At 50.3% G+C, this 16,359-nt stretch overlaps 1 protein-coding gene across 1 annotated transcript in view; it reads left to right on the plus strand.

Annotated features, from left to right (window-relative positions):
* The window catches only part of ABI3 (ABI family member 3), a 25,410-nt gene continuing 9,051 nt past the window's right edge, over positions 1-16,359 (plus strand). Inside the window, exons 1-5 of the mRNA XM_008162675.4 lie at positions 1-135; positions 4,937-5,104; positions 6,834-7,010; positions 13,864-13,949; positions 15,871-15,966. Coding sequence (XP_008160897.2) covers positions 19-135; positions 4,937-5,104; positions 6,834-7,010; positions 13,864-13,949; positions 15,871-15,966 — 644 coding nt within the window. The 5' untranslated portion in view covers positions 1-18. The remainder of the gene's footprint in view (positions 136-4,936; positions 5,105-6,833; positions 7,011-13,863; positions 13,950-15,870; positions 15,967-16,359) is intronic.

Here is a 16,359-nt window from a genome sequence, read left to right on the forward strand (position 1 = left end):
ACAGAGCAAAGCAGCAGCATGTCTGAATTGCAGAAACTTCAGCAGACTGAAATCCCCTCTGCCAGGCAAGTCCTGAGGGAGAATTACAGCAAACTTCACAAAGTGGCCGACTACTGTGAGAACAACTACATGCAGGTAGGTGTGTGCTCTCTGGCCCCAGCACACCATGCTGAGCTCCATGGCGCTGCAGCAGGCATTCAGGGACTGGGGAGAGTGTGTGCTGGGCTTCCCCTAGGTTGATTGGGCATGTGCCCCGGAGGGGCAGAAGCATGATGCTGCAGGTGCAGAGATCTCGGGCATGCTGTTAGGGGTATGAAAACTTCGGACGCTCTTATGCAAAGGATCAGATGGGGCTGTCTGTGCAGAGTAAAAAGAGAAGGAAAGAAAATCATCTTACCTTTGGAGAGACAGTATGGTCCAGTGACTAGCACACTAGGCTGGAACTTGAAAGACCCGGATTCTGGTCTCAGTCATCTTCGAGAAACCACTCCATCTACTGTGTCTTGTGTCCTTAGATTGTAAGCTCCGAGGTGCAGAGAGACCATGTCTTCACTGTGGTGGGGCACGGGGGGGAAAGATGTGTTCTTAACTCAAATTCAACCCCTGGGGAGTCTGGTCTTTAACTTGACCTGCAAATGTCTGTGAACCTAGCATCTGCCTGCTCTTCACTAGGCTTCTATCTTGCACTAGCTAACTCGAGTGAAGAACAAACCTTTTTCCATAGCGAAGACAAGCCCTGTGTGTTTGTACAGCGCCTAGCACAATAATAATAATAATATATATAGCACTTTTCCACCTTAGAGCTCAATGAGCTTAGCTAAGTAGAAAGTGTTACCCCCATTTACTGATGGGGAACTAAGGTACAGGTGGGTGAAGTGACATGCCCAAGGTCACGGGGTCTGTGGGTGGCAGAGCTGGGGATTGAACCTGGATCTTCTGTCTCTACATCCAGTCGTAACAACAAGCCCACCCTGATGGTCTGTAAGTATAAGCGCTGTACTATATGGCGATAAAGACTAGATCAGCCATAATTTCTAGATAGGTTTTTAAAGGCGAAGAGTAACCAATTATTCACATACAGCGGGGGCGGGGAGGAGATTGTTCCACGCGGTGACCCCAAAAATCACGTGTCAGGAAACGCAGAGGTAAAAGCTGAAACTCTGTGCTCAGCTCACGCACCTGTGAAATAGCAGAACCCCAAGAGCCGCAAGCGGCAGCCTCCGCTTTGCAGTTTCTGGCTTAGTCACTGCCACAATGTTTCCGTGATAGTTCTTGAGGGAGCAGCTGTCTTCTTCTGTGACTGCTTCATTGAAGAAATTGCAGCGTTATTCCCTTCCATGTGCAACCTGGGAATTAAAACCCACCTCCTTCCCTTCTCCAGGTGGGAGTGGAGAACGATCTTGGTATCTAGGCTTATTTCCTTTGCATTGTGGTAGCACCTAGAGGCCTCAGCTGATATCAGGGCTCTTTGTTGGGGGGTGCTCTGCCAAAACAGTTAAATCCAAATAAACAAGGGGAGCGTTATCCTCATTTTATAGGTGGGGAACTGAGATACAGGGAGTCTGTGGCAGAAGCAAGATTTAAATCCTGGTGTGCGGAGTCAAAGTCCAGTGTGTCTTAACCACCTTTGGTCCATATGGATTCTAAAGGGCTGTACAAACTCTTGGTGTGAGGGATTAAACTAGTCACTCTTAAATGCAGCCACTTCTGGGGTGGAACACAGATGGCACCACACAACCATTCGGGGCACAAAGAGAAGAATCACAATGTGTCCAGTTGAAAACAGAGGTGGGATTTCAATACACAGAATGTAATTGTTCGAGCTGGAATTTGGGCAGGACACCAAGGGTAGCACTTGTGCTGTTGTGAAAACAGCAATGATTGAAGTGAATCTTGAATGACCACAGGTGGCCGGCAGCTTGGTTTTGTATATTCTGTGAAAATCAGCACCCGGGGCGGAGGTGTGCTAACACCGTGAGGACGCACTGATTCAGAGAATGTTATCTACCACATGGCTAGCACTGCTGAGGGTTTCCCGAGAGGACTGCATCTAAGAACTAAGCTTACCTGACCCTGCTTAGCTTGAGAAGAGGACAGCTTGCAGTCACACAGCAACAGGCAAACAGTGCTGCAACCTACCTAAGACTTTTGGTTTGTTCCCTTCAGTTCCCACAGAAGATGGGGGTTTTACAGCCTGATCCATAGCCCATTAAAGTCAATGGGAGACTCACCATTGACCGCAGAGCCCTTTGCATCAAGTGTTCATTCGTTTCCACTCAGGTCATCTGGAATGGAAGACCCATTTCCAGCATGTCCCGGCCATGTCTATACATACAGTGGCACAGCTGTACCGCGTACAGCTGCTGTGCGCATGGTGAAGACGCTCTATGCCGACAGGAGAGAGCTCTCCTGTCAGCATAAAAAAAACCACCTCCACGAGCGGCGGTAGCTATGTCAGCGGGAGCAGCTCTCCCGCTGACATAGCGCTGTGCACACGAACGTTTATGTCGGTGGAATATTCACACCCCTGTGCGACATAAGTTTTGCCCACGTAGGCCGTAGTGTAGACATAGCCTAGGTGTTTTGTTTCCGCTTCCCAAGTGAGAACACCCTGGCGTCCCTGTCTGGAGTAACAGCAAGACAAGGCGAGCAAGGGAATATCTTTTATGGCACCAACTTCTGGCGGTGAAAGAGACAAGCTGTCAGGCTCCACAGAGCTATTCTTCAGGTCTGGGAAGGTGTGTGTAGCTCGAAAGCTTGTCTCTTTCACCACCAGAAGTTGGTGCCATAGAAGATATTCCCTCACCCGCCTTGTCTCTCTAATATCCTGGGACCAGCACGGATACAATACCGACCAACAGGGATTAACAGCTGCCTTTATCCTCCTGTCAAGGCCAGGGTGGGGCTGGAGGGAAATGGCGGTGTAGTTTCAGGCAGAGACAAGTGTCCCTGAGTAATGAGTGTCAGTGACCTGCTCTTGTTCTGTCGACGCAGCTGAAGGAAGTTTGATGCATTTGGAAAGCAGAAGGAAACATCTTAAAATTAAGCCCGACGCCAATTAAAAGACGTCGTCTCTAAAGGCGCCTTCGCCCAGTCAGTTGGCTCTGATTCCTGAGAACCCCACCCCTGGCCAGCAATAAACTATCCTCCTCAGGGTCTAATTGACCAGGGACACCACCCGGTTTGCTCTTTGTAAAAGGAATCACGCTAGTGAGCTGGGGCTGGGCGATGGGACCTTTCAGCTCTGCCTGTGGCCCTGGTTCATTGTTGTCTCAAACTCTGGCCTCTCAGGACTTCAAAGTGATGGTGGGGATAGAACATGGGATTTTCCTGCTCCAAAACAAGCAGGCATTTAACCTTTGAACTAAAAAGGAATTTCCATGTGCAAAGTAATGTACAGTGGAAAACACAATCCCAACTACACATATAAAATGATGGGGTCTAAATTAGCAGTTACCACTCAAGAAAGAGATCTTGGAGTCACTGTGGATCGGTCTCTGAAAACATCCACTCAGTGTGCAGAGGCGTCAAAGAAGCAAACAGAATGTTGGGAATCATTAAGGAAGGGATTGATAATAAGACAGAAAATATCCTATTGCCTCTATATAAATTAATGGTACGCCCACATCTTGAATACTGTTGCAGATGTGGTCATCTCCTCTCAAAAAAGATATACTGGCATTAGAAAAAGTTCAGAAAAGGGCAACTAAAATGATTATGGGTTTGGAACAGGTCCCATATGAGGAGAGATTAAAGAGGCTAGGACTTTTCAGCTCGGAAAAGAGATGACTAAGGGGGGGATATGATTAAGGTCTATAAAAACATGACTGGTATGGAGAAAGTAAATAAAGAAGTGTTATTTACTTCTCATAACACAAGAACTAGGGGTCACCAAATGAAATGAATAGGCAGCAGGTTTAAAACAAACAAAAGGAAGTATTTTTTCAAACAATGCCCAGTCAAACAGTGGAACTCCTTGCCAGAGGATGTTGTGAAGGCCAAGACTGTAACAGGGTTCAAAAAAGAACTAGATAAATTCATGGAGGACAGGTCCATCAATAGCTATTAGCCAGGATGGGCAGGGCTGGTGTCCCTAGCGTCTGTTTGCCAGAAGCTGAGAATGGACGACAGGGAATGGATCACTTGATGATTCCCTGTTCTGTTCATTCCCTCTGAAGCGCCTGGCATTGGCCACTGTCGGAAGACAGGATACTGGGTTAGATGGACCTTTGGTCTGACCCAGTATGGCCGTTCTTATGTTCCATGACAGTAGAGGGCTTATGACACATACAGCCGAGCAGTTCTGATCCACCCAGCAAAGGGCAGTGGTTCACATAGACACTATCCAGTCTGTTTCACCACTGACAGCTGAAGGCTGATTGGTGGGCTGTGTGAATGCAGTTGGTGGTCATAGATTAGTTCCTAGGTCCAAGTGTCTATGTCACATTTGGCCCCCTTGTTGGCTGTCTTAGTGGAGAAGCCAGGAACAAATGGCCCATGGAGATAGAGGGCAGTTTCTTCAGAGCAGCATCTAGGCATGTTAGCTGGGGATAGTACAGGGAGGAGAAGGAGTCTGCACGGACGCTACCCATGCTGTGTTTATCCCCAGGGCAAGTAGTCTTCAGAGCGGTCACTCCAGCACCTTACACCAGCTCTTCATTCCCATGTAAACGAAAACTGGCCTCCTCCATCGAGACACCAGAACTGTTGGCCTAGATACCAAAGGGCTGGTATCCAAGTCCCGAGTCCCTGAGCCTCTCCAGTCCAAAACGTCTTAAAGATTATAGTGGTAGAATGGCAGAGAAGCCTACGGACACTGAGACCACACAGGTCTCCTGGCTCTCCCGTTCGGTTGGGTTCTTATATTGCTCCATCACGATGGTGTCAGAGTCTGGCCAGGGTGACTCCCAAACGTTTTTTTTTTTTTCTGTTCCAGGCAACAGACAAGAGGAAAGCGCTGGAGGAGACCATGGCCTACAGTGCCCAGTCCTTGGCTAGCGTCGCATACCAGATCAGCAATCTAGCCAGCAACATCCTCCAACTGTTGGACCTGCATGCAAGTGAACTCCACCAGGTGGAAGCCAACGTCTGCTGCGTTGCGCAGGTGGGTGGGAAATGCCGAGAGACAATGGGGGTGGTTCACCCTGGGTACGTCTACACTACAGCACGTGTAGACATCCCCGAGCTAGCTTTGATCTAGATGGTGAATAACAGCAAAGAATCCGCAGCCGCATGGGCCAACCGCTTGAGTACAAGCCCATGCTGCCGCAGCTTCGCTTGTTACACGAGCCAACTAGATCATCGCCCCTCTGATTGCAGCGGAGACATACTCTCCGACTCCTCATCCGCTGCCTCTGACCTCTGCGCTGCACACAGGTGGGCCACGCTAAACATGTGGCTCTTTGACGCCAGGCGAGGGGTTGGTCCACGGGAGAGGTTTATATTGGCAGCTGATGAAAGCGCTCCTTTAGCTCATGTGGTAGAGGCTCGTGTTTTCAGTGCTGAAAGTCTGGGGTTGAAATCCTGCTGTTGGTTCAAGCGGGGTTTGATACCGGCACGTGGGGGATTTCTACTGTACGTGCCCCACTCCATAATTGTAGCCTGCAGTCACTCCTATTGGTGGGGCTACAGCCGTCCTTTGTATATGTGGGCCGAGCACAATGAGGCTGTCCTCCCTGATCAAGCCACTTAGGTGCTGTCATAGCATGAAGAATAATTGGCGATCCTTCAAAAGGCCCCAGATCCCTTTGGGGACACAGTGGGGCCTGATTTTCACAGGGGGCGGGGCTGACCGCTTGCCGCTCCCACTGAGTTTGAATGGAGTCGTGGGTGCTCCGCACCTCCTGAGAATCCTGTGCTGGGACGTAAGCGAGAGCAGTTTTCGAGCCCACGTGCACACCCTGCAACGCAGGCAAGTGTCACGAAGACCCCTTGGCCCCACAAGCGGGAAAGCCCTGCAGGAATTGCTCCCAGGAGCCCTGTTCAGTTTGACACACAGAATAGCGAGCTGCTAACTTCGTGTGGGCCGTCCCTTACCGCAAAGGAAAGACGGCCCCATAGCTGGCTGAAGGGCTTGACTCTCTGCCCAGCAAGACGGTGTGTATCTGACTGCTCCCCACCCCCATCCTTATCCTCCTGGAGTCTACGGATGCGTGTCGAGCGTTCAGTCACAGCCAGCCCTTTTCCTGTGCGTGAAAGTTGCCTGGTAACTTTCCTGTTAGCTGGAGAATAATAATTAGGGGGGTAAAAAAAATCTGCTCAGGAAACTGCAGAGGAATGGATTAATTTAAAGAGCTGGGGCCTTTGCTTGTCTTGAGTGAGGCTCTCAAAGGACTTTCTGAACGTGAAGGGCCAGATCATCAGCAGGTGTAAATTGGTGTAGCTCCATTGAGGTCAATGGAACTGTGTCCATTTACCTCCGCTCAGCATCTGCCCCCACATGCCTGATCCTGCAGCATTAAAGTGTGGGAACTGCACCACGGAGTTCAGGAGCAGGCCCTCATTAAGTTTCACCACCCCTCCCCGGGAGGCAGCAACCCTTCCCTGCCCCCTCAACCCCCAACTTTATAGATGGGGAAACTGAGGCACCGAGAGGGGTTGGGACTTAAGGACCATTGCAGAGCTGGGAAGAGGCCCCAGGAGTCCTGGCTCCCAGGCCTGTGGTCTCCACACAAGAGCCTCTCATTTAGGGGGAAGAGTGCTTCTGGAGCCCCACGAATTTCAGATGTAGAAACTCATGCCTCTTAGTGGGATAACGACAGGGGTTTGAGGTTCCTCCAAGAGGAAAGGCCCTGGCGGGGAAAGTGACGGGTGACGATTGTCTCTCTCTAAAGATGGTGGACGTGCACAAGGAGAAAGTGGCTCGTCGGGAGATTGGAACGCTGACAGTCTGCAAGAGGCCCCCCCACTACCAGAAAATCATCTATCCAACATATCAGGAACCCCTGGAAGCTTACTACAGGAAACCCCTCAACTTCAGCATCCTGGATGACGTCGGTCATGGGATAAAGGTCAGAATAAACCCCAGGTGAAATCCAGCCTGCTGTGTCCCAGGTCACGGGGAGCTTGAAGTGATCACACTCAGGCTCAATAACGAAAGAGGCGCTAGTTCAGTTGGCAGTTATTGGGATTGATGGTGTTGCTTACATCGCAGGGAAGACTCATTGCACTGGGTGAGATTCTGTGATGGGTGCTACACAGGTCAGGCTGCTAGATGATCACAATAATCCAACCCGGCCGTAGAAGAGTATGGTCGTCAGTTTGAAAGTATTCATTTTGTTTGAGGTCCTCCAATTTTTCTTTGGGGGCCCAACTTGACACACCTGAAAAGGCCGGGTTTAGAAAGTGCCTGGCCCTGTGAAAATCAGCCGTCCTCAATGTCTGGCAAGTCAGGCACCCCGACTCGCGCGTCGCCTCTGAAAGTCTTGGCCTGTCGGACTAAGGTAAAGAGCTCTCAGCTTCACTGAATTCCTCTTTATTCCCTCTTCATAGATTCATCTAGTCTGACGTCCTGTAGAGCACAGGCCAGAGAACTGCCCCAAAATCATTCCTGGAGGATTTTCTTGTAGAAAAACATCTAAACTTGATTTAAAAATTGCCAGGGACGGAGAATCCACTATGACCCTTGGTAAATTCTTCCAATGATTAATAACTCTCACAGTTAAAAATGTATGCCTCATTTCCAGTCTTAATTTGTCTAGCTTCAGCTTCCAGCCTTTGGGTCATGCTAGACCTTCTTCTGCTAGTTGAAGTGTTACGGTGCACTCAGAGTATGTAACTTTTCCCTTTGATTCAAGAGGCTCCACCATGTTTTACAGACATTAACTAACCCTTCAAACACTCCTGCAAGGTAGGGAATTATTATCCCACCACAACAGGTGGAGGACCTGAGGCATAGCGAGGTGAAGTGAGTTGCCCGGGGCCGCAAAGTGAGTCAGTGGCAGAAGTGGGAAAAGAATCCAGAATTCTCCTGGAGCCCTGCTCTAGCCACTAGCCCACACACCTCCCTGAATGCAGCCAACATTGCAGCTGATCCAGATGACGCAACAATCCCAATCCCAAAGCGTCCAATCCCAATGTGAAGTAGGGTCTTGTATAAAACCTTGCGATGTCTGCCTCTCAGTCAGCCATTCCAGAGTCCCAATAAAAGGGATGGAAGGGATTTTACCCAGACATTACAATCCAGTCACAAGAAAATTGCTGTAGAAAACACTAGAGTCCAAATCCTGCCCTCACCACTTGGACAAGCTTCGTGAGTTTGGTGGGGTTGCGTGAGTGTATGTGAGACACACCAGGAGTTCTGATGACTCACGCAGAGACAGGCAGACAGACACAGCGTCTCTAAGCGCTTCCTTTGTGGACAGCTAGCGTCCTCTGGTGAGCCACAGTCCAGTCCTCCTCTTCCTCTTTGAAAGGAACAGGAGCAGAGCTCGATGAGAGATGGAAGCCTTGGCAGGAGCTGGAGCCAGAGTGGAAGGGGTAAAGGTGGTGTTGGCGTGATCTGCTATTTGGCCTAACCATTGGGCCACCCATCCTCTACATCTCTCTGGGTGCTGCATTGCTGTCTCCCCGGCGCGTATTGCTCAGACTCTGCTGGCAAAGATGATTTGCCAAAGAAAAAGAAAATGGATTTGTGCCCCTTTTTATACGACGTAGTAAAATGATCTGCAAGGGTGTCTTTCTGCTGCTGCTTATTTTATTTTATTTTTTTGGCCTTCCCTGTTTTTGATGGAGAACTTCTTGGCTGTGTCAGGGATGTGTGCATGGCTTTCTCATCCCTGAACGGAGTCGGGGCGGGGAGGGATGCTGAGTTCTTACCAAGGAACTTTGCTCCCCCAGGTTTTCGATTCAATAGCCATTATGCACTTTGTTGTTGCTGCTTTTGAGACACCGACTAAAAATCCTTTCTTCTCTGGGCGACTCTGATGTTGCTCCCTTGGTATTTGTAGTGTTAGAATCCTCTCAGTTCTCCAGTCGCCCGGCGAGTTCTCCAGGGGAGAGGATGCCTGAATCCCTTCAGGTATTTCTTCTGAAAGCAGCAAAAGTGCCATAACAAGCCCTATTTTTTTTTCTCCTTTGTGAATCACCTTTAAGAAACCAAAAAGAAAAAAAAAAAATCCCCATGCGTGAGGGTTTCATCAACTAGGTGCCCGGCAATCTGAGACGACCGTAACCACCCGAAATCGAAACTGCCACGGTTGGCTTAATGCAGACACGGGAAGTTGTCTGCTCGGGCTCTCTTTTCCCACGATCGCCCCCGCTTTCTCAGCGGCGTGCTCAGCACAGCGCCGAGGGCTGCTTCCTCCACCCAGCTCTTGCATGCTTTCCGCTGCTCCCTGTGGCTAAGTGATCAGCCCCCTCGGTCTGAAGGACTTCCTCAGTACTATTTTGTATATGGCAGATGTGAGACTTTTTCCCAACGAGCTTCGCTTCCGTCGAGGGAGCTAAATAAAAGCCAGATCTTCCGACGTGCTCAGCTCCCCGTGCGACGCCGATGGCCGTCTTGTCAAAGCCTCAGCACCTACTGGCAGTCCGTGAATTCATGTGACCGTCTTAGCCTGTGGGGTAATGTTCTCTTGGCTCCTGGCCCCTAGTAAACTGCTGCGTTTACCGGAGTAGGAGGGTTTTCCTTAGGGTTTGGGTTTGTCCAGTTGGTATTATTTTTCCCTTTAACTATTTGAAAGGGCAGGTGAACGTGGCACTGGTGACAGACACTGGCTGCACGGCTGTCCAGCCTGGCTAGCCACAGAAAGATGTGTAGCCATGCTTGTCAATATGGTGGCCCAGCCTTCTTCCACCCTGGCCTCAGCTCACGCCTCTCGATCCTGTTAGTTTGGCGCTCTGCTGAGGGAGCCACTTCCTGCTGATTGCATGGATGCTGCTGGGCGGAGACCCAGCAGTGTGGGCCCCGAACAGCTCACTATGAACATGGGCTTTATTCCAACCCGGCTCTGTATCCCGACGGCTTGAGCCATCCAGTCCCGGCTTCAGGACCAGCTGCTTGGCCTGCTTGTTTTCTTCTAGACCCTCAGGCCAAATGACAGGAAAAACGTTCTACTCTGACATCTTCCTCCCGAGCCTCTCAGATAAACTCATCCTGCTGCACTCCAGCAGGCACGACACTTTATAAGAGGAGCCACGCACCAATATGGGGCAGCGGGGGCAGAAATACCCTAGCGCCTTGCTCAGTAGGAATGTCCCGAGAAAGTGAACAAGAGTCTGAACAGATCAAGAGGCCAGATTTGCCCCTGCGGTTGCTCCACCCCAGGGGAAACCCAGCCCTTTGCGTGGGTGTGTAACAAGATGTAGGACACTCCCAGCCCAGCGTTACCAAGTTTGGGCTCTGTTCCTCCGGAGAAGTGCCTGGCAAAGGAAGTGATGCACCGCGTGCCAATGCTCACCATTTGAAGGGGCGTCTTTCCCGAGAGTCTTCTCACCAGTGGCGCATCGGCTTGCTGGCCTTGTCTCTCTCACCATGTGTCTCCTAACAGCTGCAGCCATGTAACTTCCTCAGTGGATTGACAGCGTGTCCTGTTTCGTTTTGATCTAGCACACGGTGCTGGCAGGGTACAAAAGAAACATGCAGCGATGCATAGCGAGGAGAGTGGCAATTCTGAAATGCGTATTAATATTTTAGGATGTTTTGCCTGTTGGTAACAAGGGAAAAAAGACTTCATGCTATTACTGGTGCCAGGTCTGCTGCTTGGAAGCAACAAGACTGTGGGTTGTGACAGTGAAAGGGCGGCAGCATTCGCACTTGAAAGACGCTGTCGCTGTCCGTATAACTTACTTTACATCTGTGTAGCCATGGCAGGACTCTCTGGGTTCCCTCGGCAGTGTGGGGTAGCGGGAGCCCTGTGAGACAGGACTCCTATGTCAAACTCTGGGAGGGAGTAGGGTCTATTGGTTAGATCAGGGAGCTGGACGTCTGGGATCCTGAGCAAGGGAGTACAGTCCGCTAGCTAGAGCAGGATTGCAGGAGTTGTGGATGGGTTCCATTCCCAGCTCTGGCTGAGAGCATAGCATGCTGGCTATGAGAGAGAGCTGGAAATCACGACTCCTGGAGCCGCTTTCCAGTGCCACCCCTTCTGACCCAAGCAGCTAGCCACAAATTGGGGTCTTACAGGCTGTTCCAGCGGGAGGCAGGTGCCCTTTGATGCAATCTTGTGTAGTTACAAAGTCCTGATTCCATGAACACCAGAGGAACCAAACAACTGGAGATAGTTTCTTTGATTACAACCCCAGGCCTCTTTTAGCCAGCACCCCACTGTACTTGTCCAGGCTGTGCGCGTAGCTCTGTCTGGTTTTGTGTGCTTTCTCTCCTTGTCTCATCTCTCTCTATCTCTCACATACACACCCACCCTTACCCCAGAAGATCACCAGCAAAGCCCTCTGCCCACATAGTTCTAATTCCAGGCCAGACTTGCGTGTGCCTGTGTTTTGGGTGGGGGATGCTATAAAGGAGCTTAACCATTTCTTAATAGTATCTTAAATGAAGGGCAGTGGTTATACCCACTAGAGCCATAGAGGTTTAACCCAGCCTATACCACCGGCTTTGCCACGGCTTATTGTGTGGCCTTGGCCAAGCACTTTACCCCTGCCCCTCAGAAGGTGGCATGGGATGGTTGGAGAATTCATGAAAGTTTGTAAAATGCTTTGTAGTCCTTGTATCAGAGGCCTGGTATGAGGCCTAAGGCCTGAGCTAAAGTAATGGTCAAGACTTTGCTGATATAAAACAAAGGTAAGCTGTGAGCAAGAGGCAGGCCCTGCTCACAGAATCTGGCATGAAGAGGGCTGATGCTCCAAAAACACACATACCTAAAAGGAACTGGGCACAAGTGATGTACACACGTGTCAGGATGGTACCAGAACACTCCAGCACAAGCACATTCCCCCTCAGATAACAGGAACATGCTGACCCATCCTAAAGACAGGGTTAAAAGGATAATATGATGGATAGAGTTGTTTTGTTCCAACCAACATGTACAAGGTAATAGGCGGCACCTTGACACGTAGAGGGGTTGTACCTCAATACGTTAGGAGGGATGTGTAACTCGTTTGTACCTGTATAAAAAAATGGACCTCTGAGGGGTTGTCTTGGTCTGGCCTAGGGGGCAGTGGTAAGTCCCGCCACTGACTGAGCCGGTCCATTGTCAGGGAGCACATCTGTACTAGCAAGAACTGTAGACATCTGATCCAGGGAGCTAGAGATTGTGTTTCGTTTAGCAATAAACCTGGCCGGGTGCCTTCGTACCTTATCGGAGTCTGTGGTCATTGGGGTTTTCCTCGGGGTCTGCTGTGCCAGCTATCTGCGCAGAGCCAGGCCAGCACACACCCACACAGCTGACTGTTATCAACATTGGACAGAGCAGAGCACCCCACTGTCAACATTCCTCTGATGAAAGCTGCAGGAAACACAAAGCATTAGTATTAGCAGTGTAACCCTTCTGCCAGGTGGAGCCAGCAGCAACCATGGCCGGGTTCAATATCGAGGGGTTCCTTTTCAACAATACAACACAAAACGGGCTCGAGCCCCCACGCAGTGACCTGGGAAAATTGCACAGCACCCCTGGGCGCCTCTGGGAGGCAATACTTCCCCACTTGCAAGGACAGAAAAGAAACGTTTAATGAAAGGAGGGAAGTCACCCGACATCCGTTAGGGAGAATGCCACAAGCAGGATTCATAATCATAAAACTGTGAGCAGGACCCCCACCCCAGAGTGCGTGGGGCAGTGCCTTCCGCCTCATGTTCTTGAGTTCTACAACCAAACGTTCCTTTTCTGTGTCCCTCTCTGCTCCCCCACCATACCCCACTCACAGTGGTTGTCCTTGGTCAGCGAGGGCCCAGGGTTCAGAGGTGCGTTTGTGTGAATTCACCTCCCACCTGGGGAAGAAGGCACCTTGTTTGCACTTGCTCTGGCTGGCTGCCCGCCCTGCCAGCCACTCTTCCGTGCCACCAGGCCGCCCTGACAGCCGTGGCTCCTTGCAGCCTGGCTGCCCCACCAGCCGCAGTTCCTCTCTGCTGGCTGCCCCCCCAGCCGCAGTTCCTCACCAACTGCTTATTGTCTCGTCCGCTGCTCGTTCTGCTCACTGCCTCACCAGCCCACTCGTTCGCCTGTTGACTGTCAGCTGCCACCCGCCTCTTCTGCTGTGACCTCTGCAGCTCAGTCTCTTAGTAATTTTCAGCTCTTTGCAGGCTGGGCAGAAACACTGCCCCATGTCAGGTGATTTCAGCTCTCATTGGAGCACTTTAACATATCACAGAGGTTCCTAATGAAGCCTGTTTAGCTCTATCATTGAACAGTGTGGAGGAACAGGTTAAACCAGACAGGACCCTTAGAGAGCATCTACACCTCCTGGCTGGGACACCTGTCCCCACCCCTCTTACTTTCCCAGGGCTCTGGCATTCGAGCCCCTGGCGTAACGAGGTCCTTTCAACTGAGGGTGGAGCCCCTCATTTGGGACAGGTTAAGCACAGTTCTGCTCCCCTTTATTCATACAATAATGACAACAACATTGGCAACAGCATTTCCCTACCCCTGCATTCAGTACTAACGCGATTTGTACCCCAACACCAGCCAAAATTGATCACTTTGAGCAACCCCGCTTTATCCGCTGGATATCTAAGCAGATATCTAAACATCTATATGTTCATGTAAATACAGTTTGCTCCTGAAGTTTCTCCCCCTCCCAGCTAGCTGTCAGGGGAGAATTCATTCAGACCCGGCTTACATCAGCAAGGCCTTGTTGTCTGTGTAATCTAGAAGTGGAGACTGTTGCGAGCACCCTGGCTCATCATTAACAGGGGGCACAAATTAATTTGCTTCTCTCTCAGATTCTTTCTTTCTTCTTCCCTGGCTGTAGGACCAGAGCACGCAGTTGTCACGAACGGGAACCTTGACTCGGAAAGGATCCAAGATGTCATCTGGACAGTCTACGGGCACCCTGGGGTGAGATGGCACCACTCTCTTGCACTTGCTACCTGGCAGTCCCACTGCCCTACTTTCCGCCCACCGTCCTGTCCTAAATGAGACACAAGCCTGATAAAGAGGTGGCAAGATTCCCCCCCCTCCCCACTGGAAAATAAACCTTTCAGATCAGCCCCCGAAGGTTCAAAATCTGCCTGAGACTGCCCCTTATGCAAATAATGGTCACGCTTTTCACAGTAAGGTTCCATTTATAAAGGGTCTAGAAAGGGTTAATTAAAAATTGATAGATGTTTTACTAAATGATTGATCGTTTGTTGTAGAGTCCAATCGGTCAGGAGGTTGCTTTTAGCCATGGCTTATCACCCTCTGAAACACCTACTGGCCTGCATATGCCCATCTATAACAGAGTCTACTCACATCAGTAACATGCTTATAGCATTAACCCTTTGTAAGCCATTTATAAATGTGCCCTGACTAGAGTGTGACCAAAATAATACTAGTCCAGACATAGCCACAAACCTTGCAGCTGAGCTGGCCAAAAATGAAAGGATTATTATTTGTATTGGTGTAGCACCTAGGAGCCCCCATCACGGACCACGTTCCTGTCCCAGGGGGAAATGCTGAGATTTCAAAATTTAGTTTCATTCTGAATCGGGATGATAAAGTAGAAACCTTGGACTCTTTTGCGAGACGATATTCCAGAATATTTCATTTCGGGAAAAATTCCATTTAAACCTTATCAAAACGTTCTGCGTAGGCGATTACAGAGTAACTATAAAATACATCCTGGGATACAAGTTGAAACGTTTCAACTGCGTCGAAACAAAAAGGTTTTGATAATTTTCTGTGGGAAATGTTGACAACAGCAGAACGTCCCAGAGCAACATTTTGATTTTTGCCAAATCAGCATTTCCAAACGTTGGAAAATCTTCCTCCAGCTGTGCCGTTAGTGCAGCTGTAGCGTTTGGGGGAAGAACTGTTTGTAAAGGACACGCTGGGCTACATTCACGAAAGGTCTTAGGCACTTTAGGCACCTAAATCCCAGAATCGGGGATTCATAACCCCCTGCCCGACTGCCCCTGCTCTCTAAGTGACCAGCATTGCTCGGCACCTACGTTTCTGCAGTGAAAGTTCGCTTGGCACCTAGGATTCTTCATGAATGTAGCCCGCTGCCTTTAAGCCACCCAGCGTATTGAATGGGCCTGGAGACTGACCTCCCTTCTCAGGCCCTCCAGAGCCCTATCAGTGCCGTAAAGTTGGTGCCTGTTGTAGAAAACTGTCATCAGCCAGTTTCCTCGTGGCCGCAGGGCGTGGGTATCAAGGTGAGGCACCCAGGTGGAGTCCAGGGGAAGGGAGAGGTTGTATTTCCCCTGCCTTTGCTGGACCTGGGCGGAGGCGAACACAGGGCCTCAATTTGTCAGGCTGAAAGCGCACGGAGTAGTTTTACTCTAAGGTGAAGATTTCCATCTCTGGGAAGCCGGTTTAATTTTTTCATTGGCTATCTGGTTGTACGGGGCCCTGCTCCGTGCAAAAGGCCATTTGCTGTTACTGCTATGGGCAGACTGGGACCCCTTTTTGCTTGGTGCTGTACAAGCGCATAGTGAGACACAGTCCCTGCCCCGGTAGACTAGACAGGAAAAAGGGCAAGGGGAAAACAGAGGGGAAGTGACTTGCCCAAGGTCACCCAGCAGGTCAGTGACAGAGCTGAGACTAGGACCTAGGTCTCCTGGGTCCCAGTCTAGTGATCTGCCCACTGCCTCACACTGATTCTCTTTATACCATCATGACAATCTAACACCGAATCACCGCAGCTCTGACATTGATACTTTCAGGCCAAACTCAGAATAAAAACGCCTTGCTTTCAGCAGAGAAAGGGCAATGAGTTTCTTCCCCAAGATGAACTGGGGGTCTGACTGTGGATTTGTGTCTGTCCCGACTGCAGGAAAAACTCTCGTGTCCCAGAGCCCATTCAACTGCCTGTGGTTCCGGAAGGCAAACTCTCAACGGCGTCCTCCACATCATCTTTAACATCCCTCAGGTAGCTTGCCCAAGCTCCCAGAAGTCATCAGCCATCCTGGTCGGGGGCTGGGAGACTTGAGGGGAATGTGGGGCTGAGTGAACCTCCTGGCAACATTGGGGAAACATTCGTTCCTCTCTCTAGTTTAAAACCGTGTCTGTTTCATGCCTCATAGACTCCAAGGCCAGAAGGGACCATTGGGATCTGACCTCCTGTGTAGCACAGGAGATAGTGTGACCAGACCCCAGTCGTCTGTGGGCGGGATCGAACCTGGGACCTCTGAAGCTAAATGCATCAGCCTCTACTGCATGAGCTAAAAACCACATGGCCTTTAGCTAAGGCTGTAGCAGACTTACTAATCTCTTAAGTGGTTTTGGTGCCACTAGAGGGGACACAGCACCACACTCAGGAGGT

Source organism: Chrysemys picta, chromosome 24 (assembly GCF_011386835.1).
Source record: "Chrysemys picta bellii isolate R12L10 chromosome 24, ASM1138683v2, whole genome shotgun sequence".
NCBI classification, from domain to species: domain Eukaryota; kingdom Metazoa; phylum Chordata; order Testudines; family Emydidae; genus Chrysemys; species Chrysemys picta.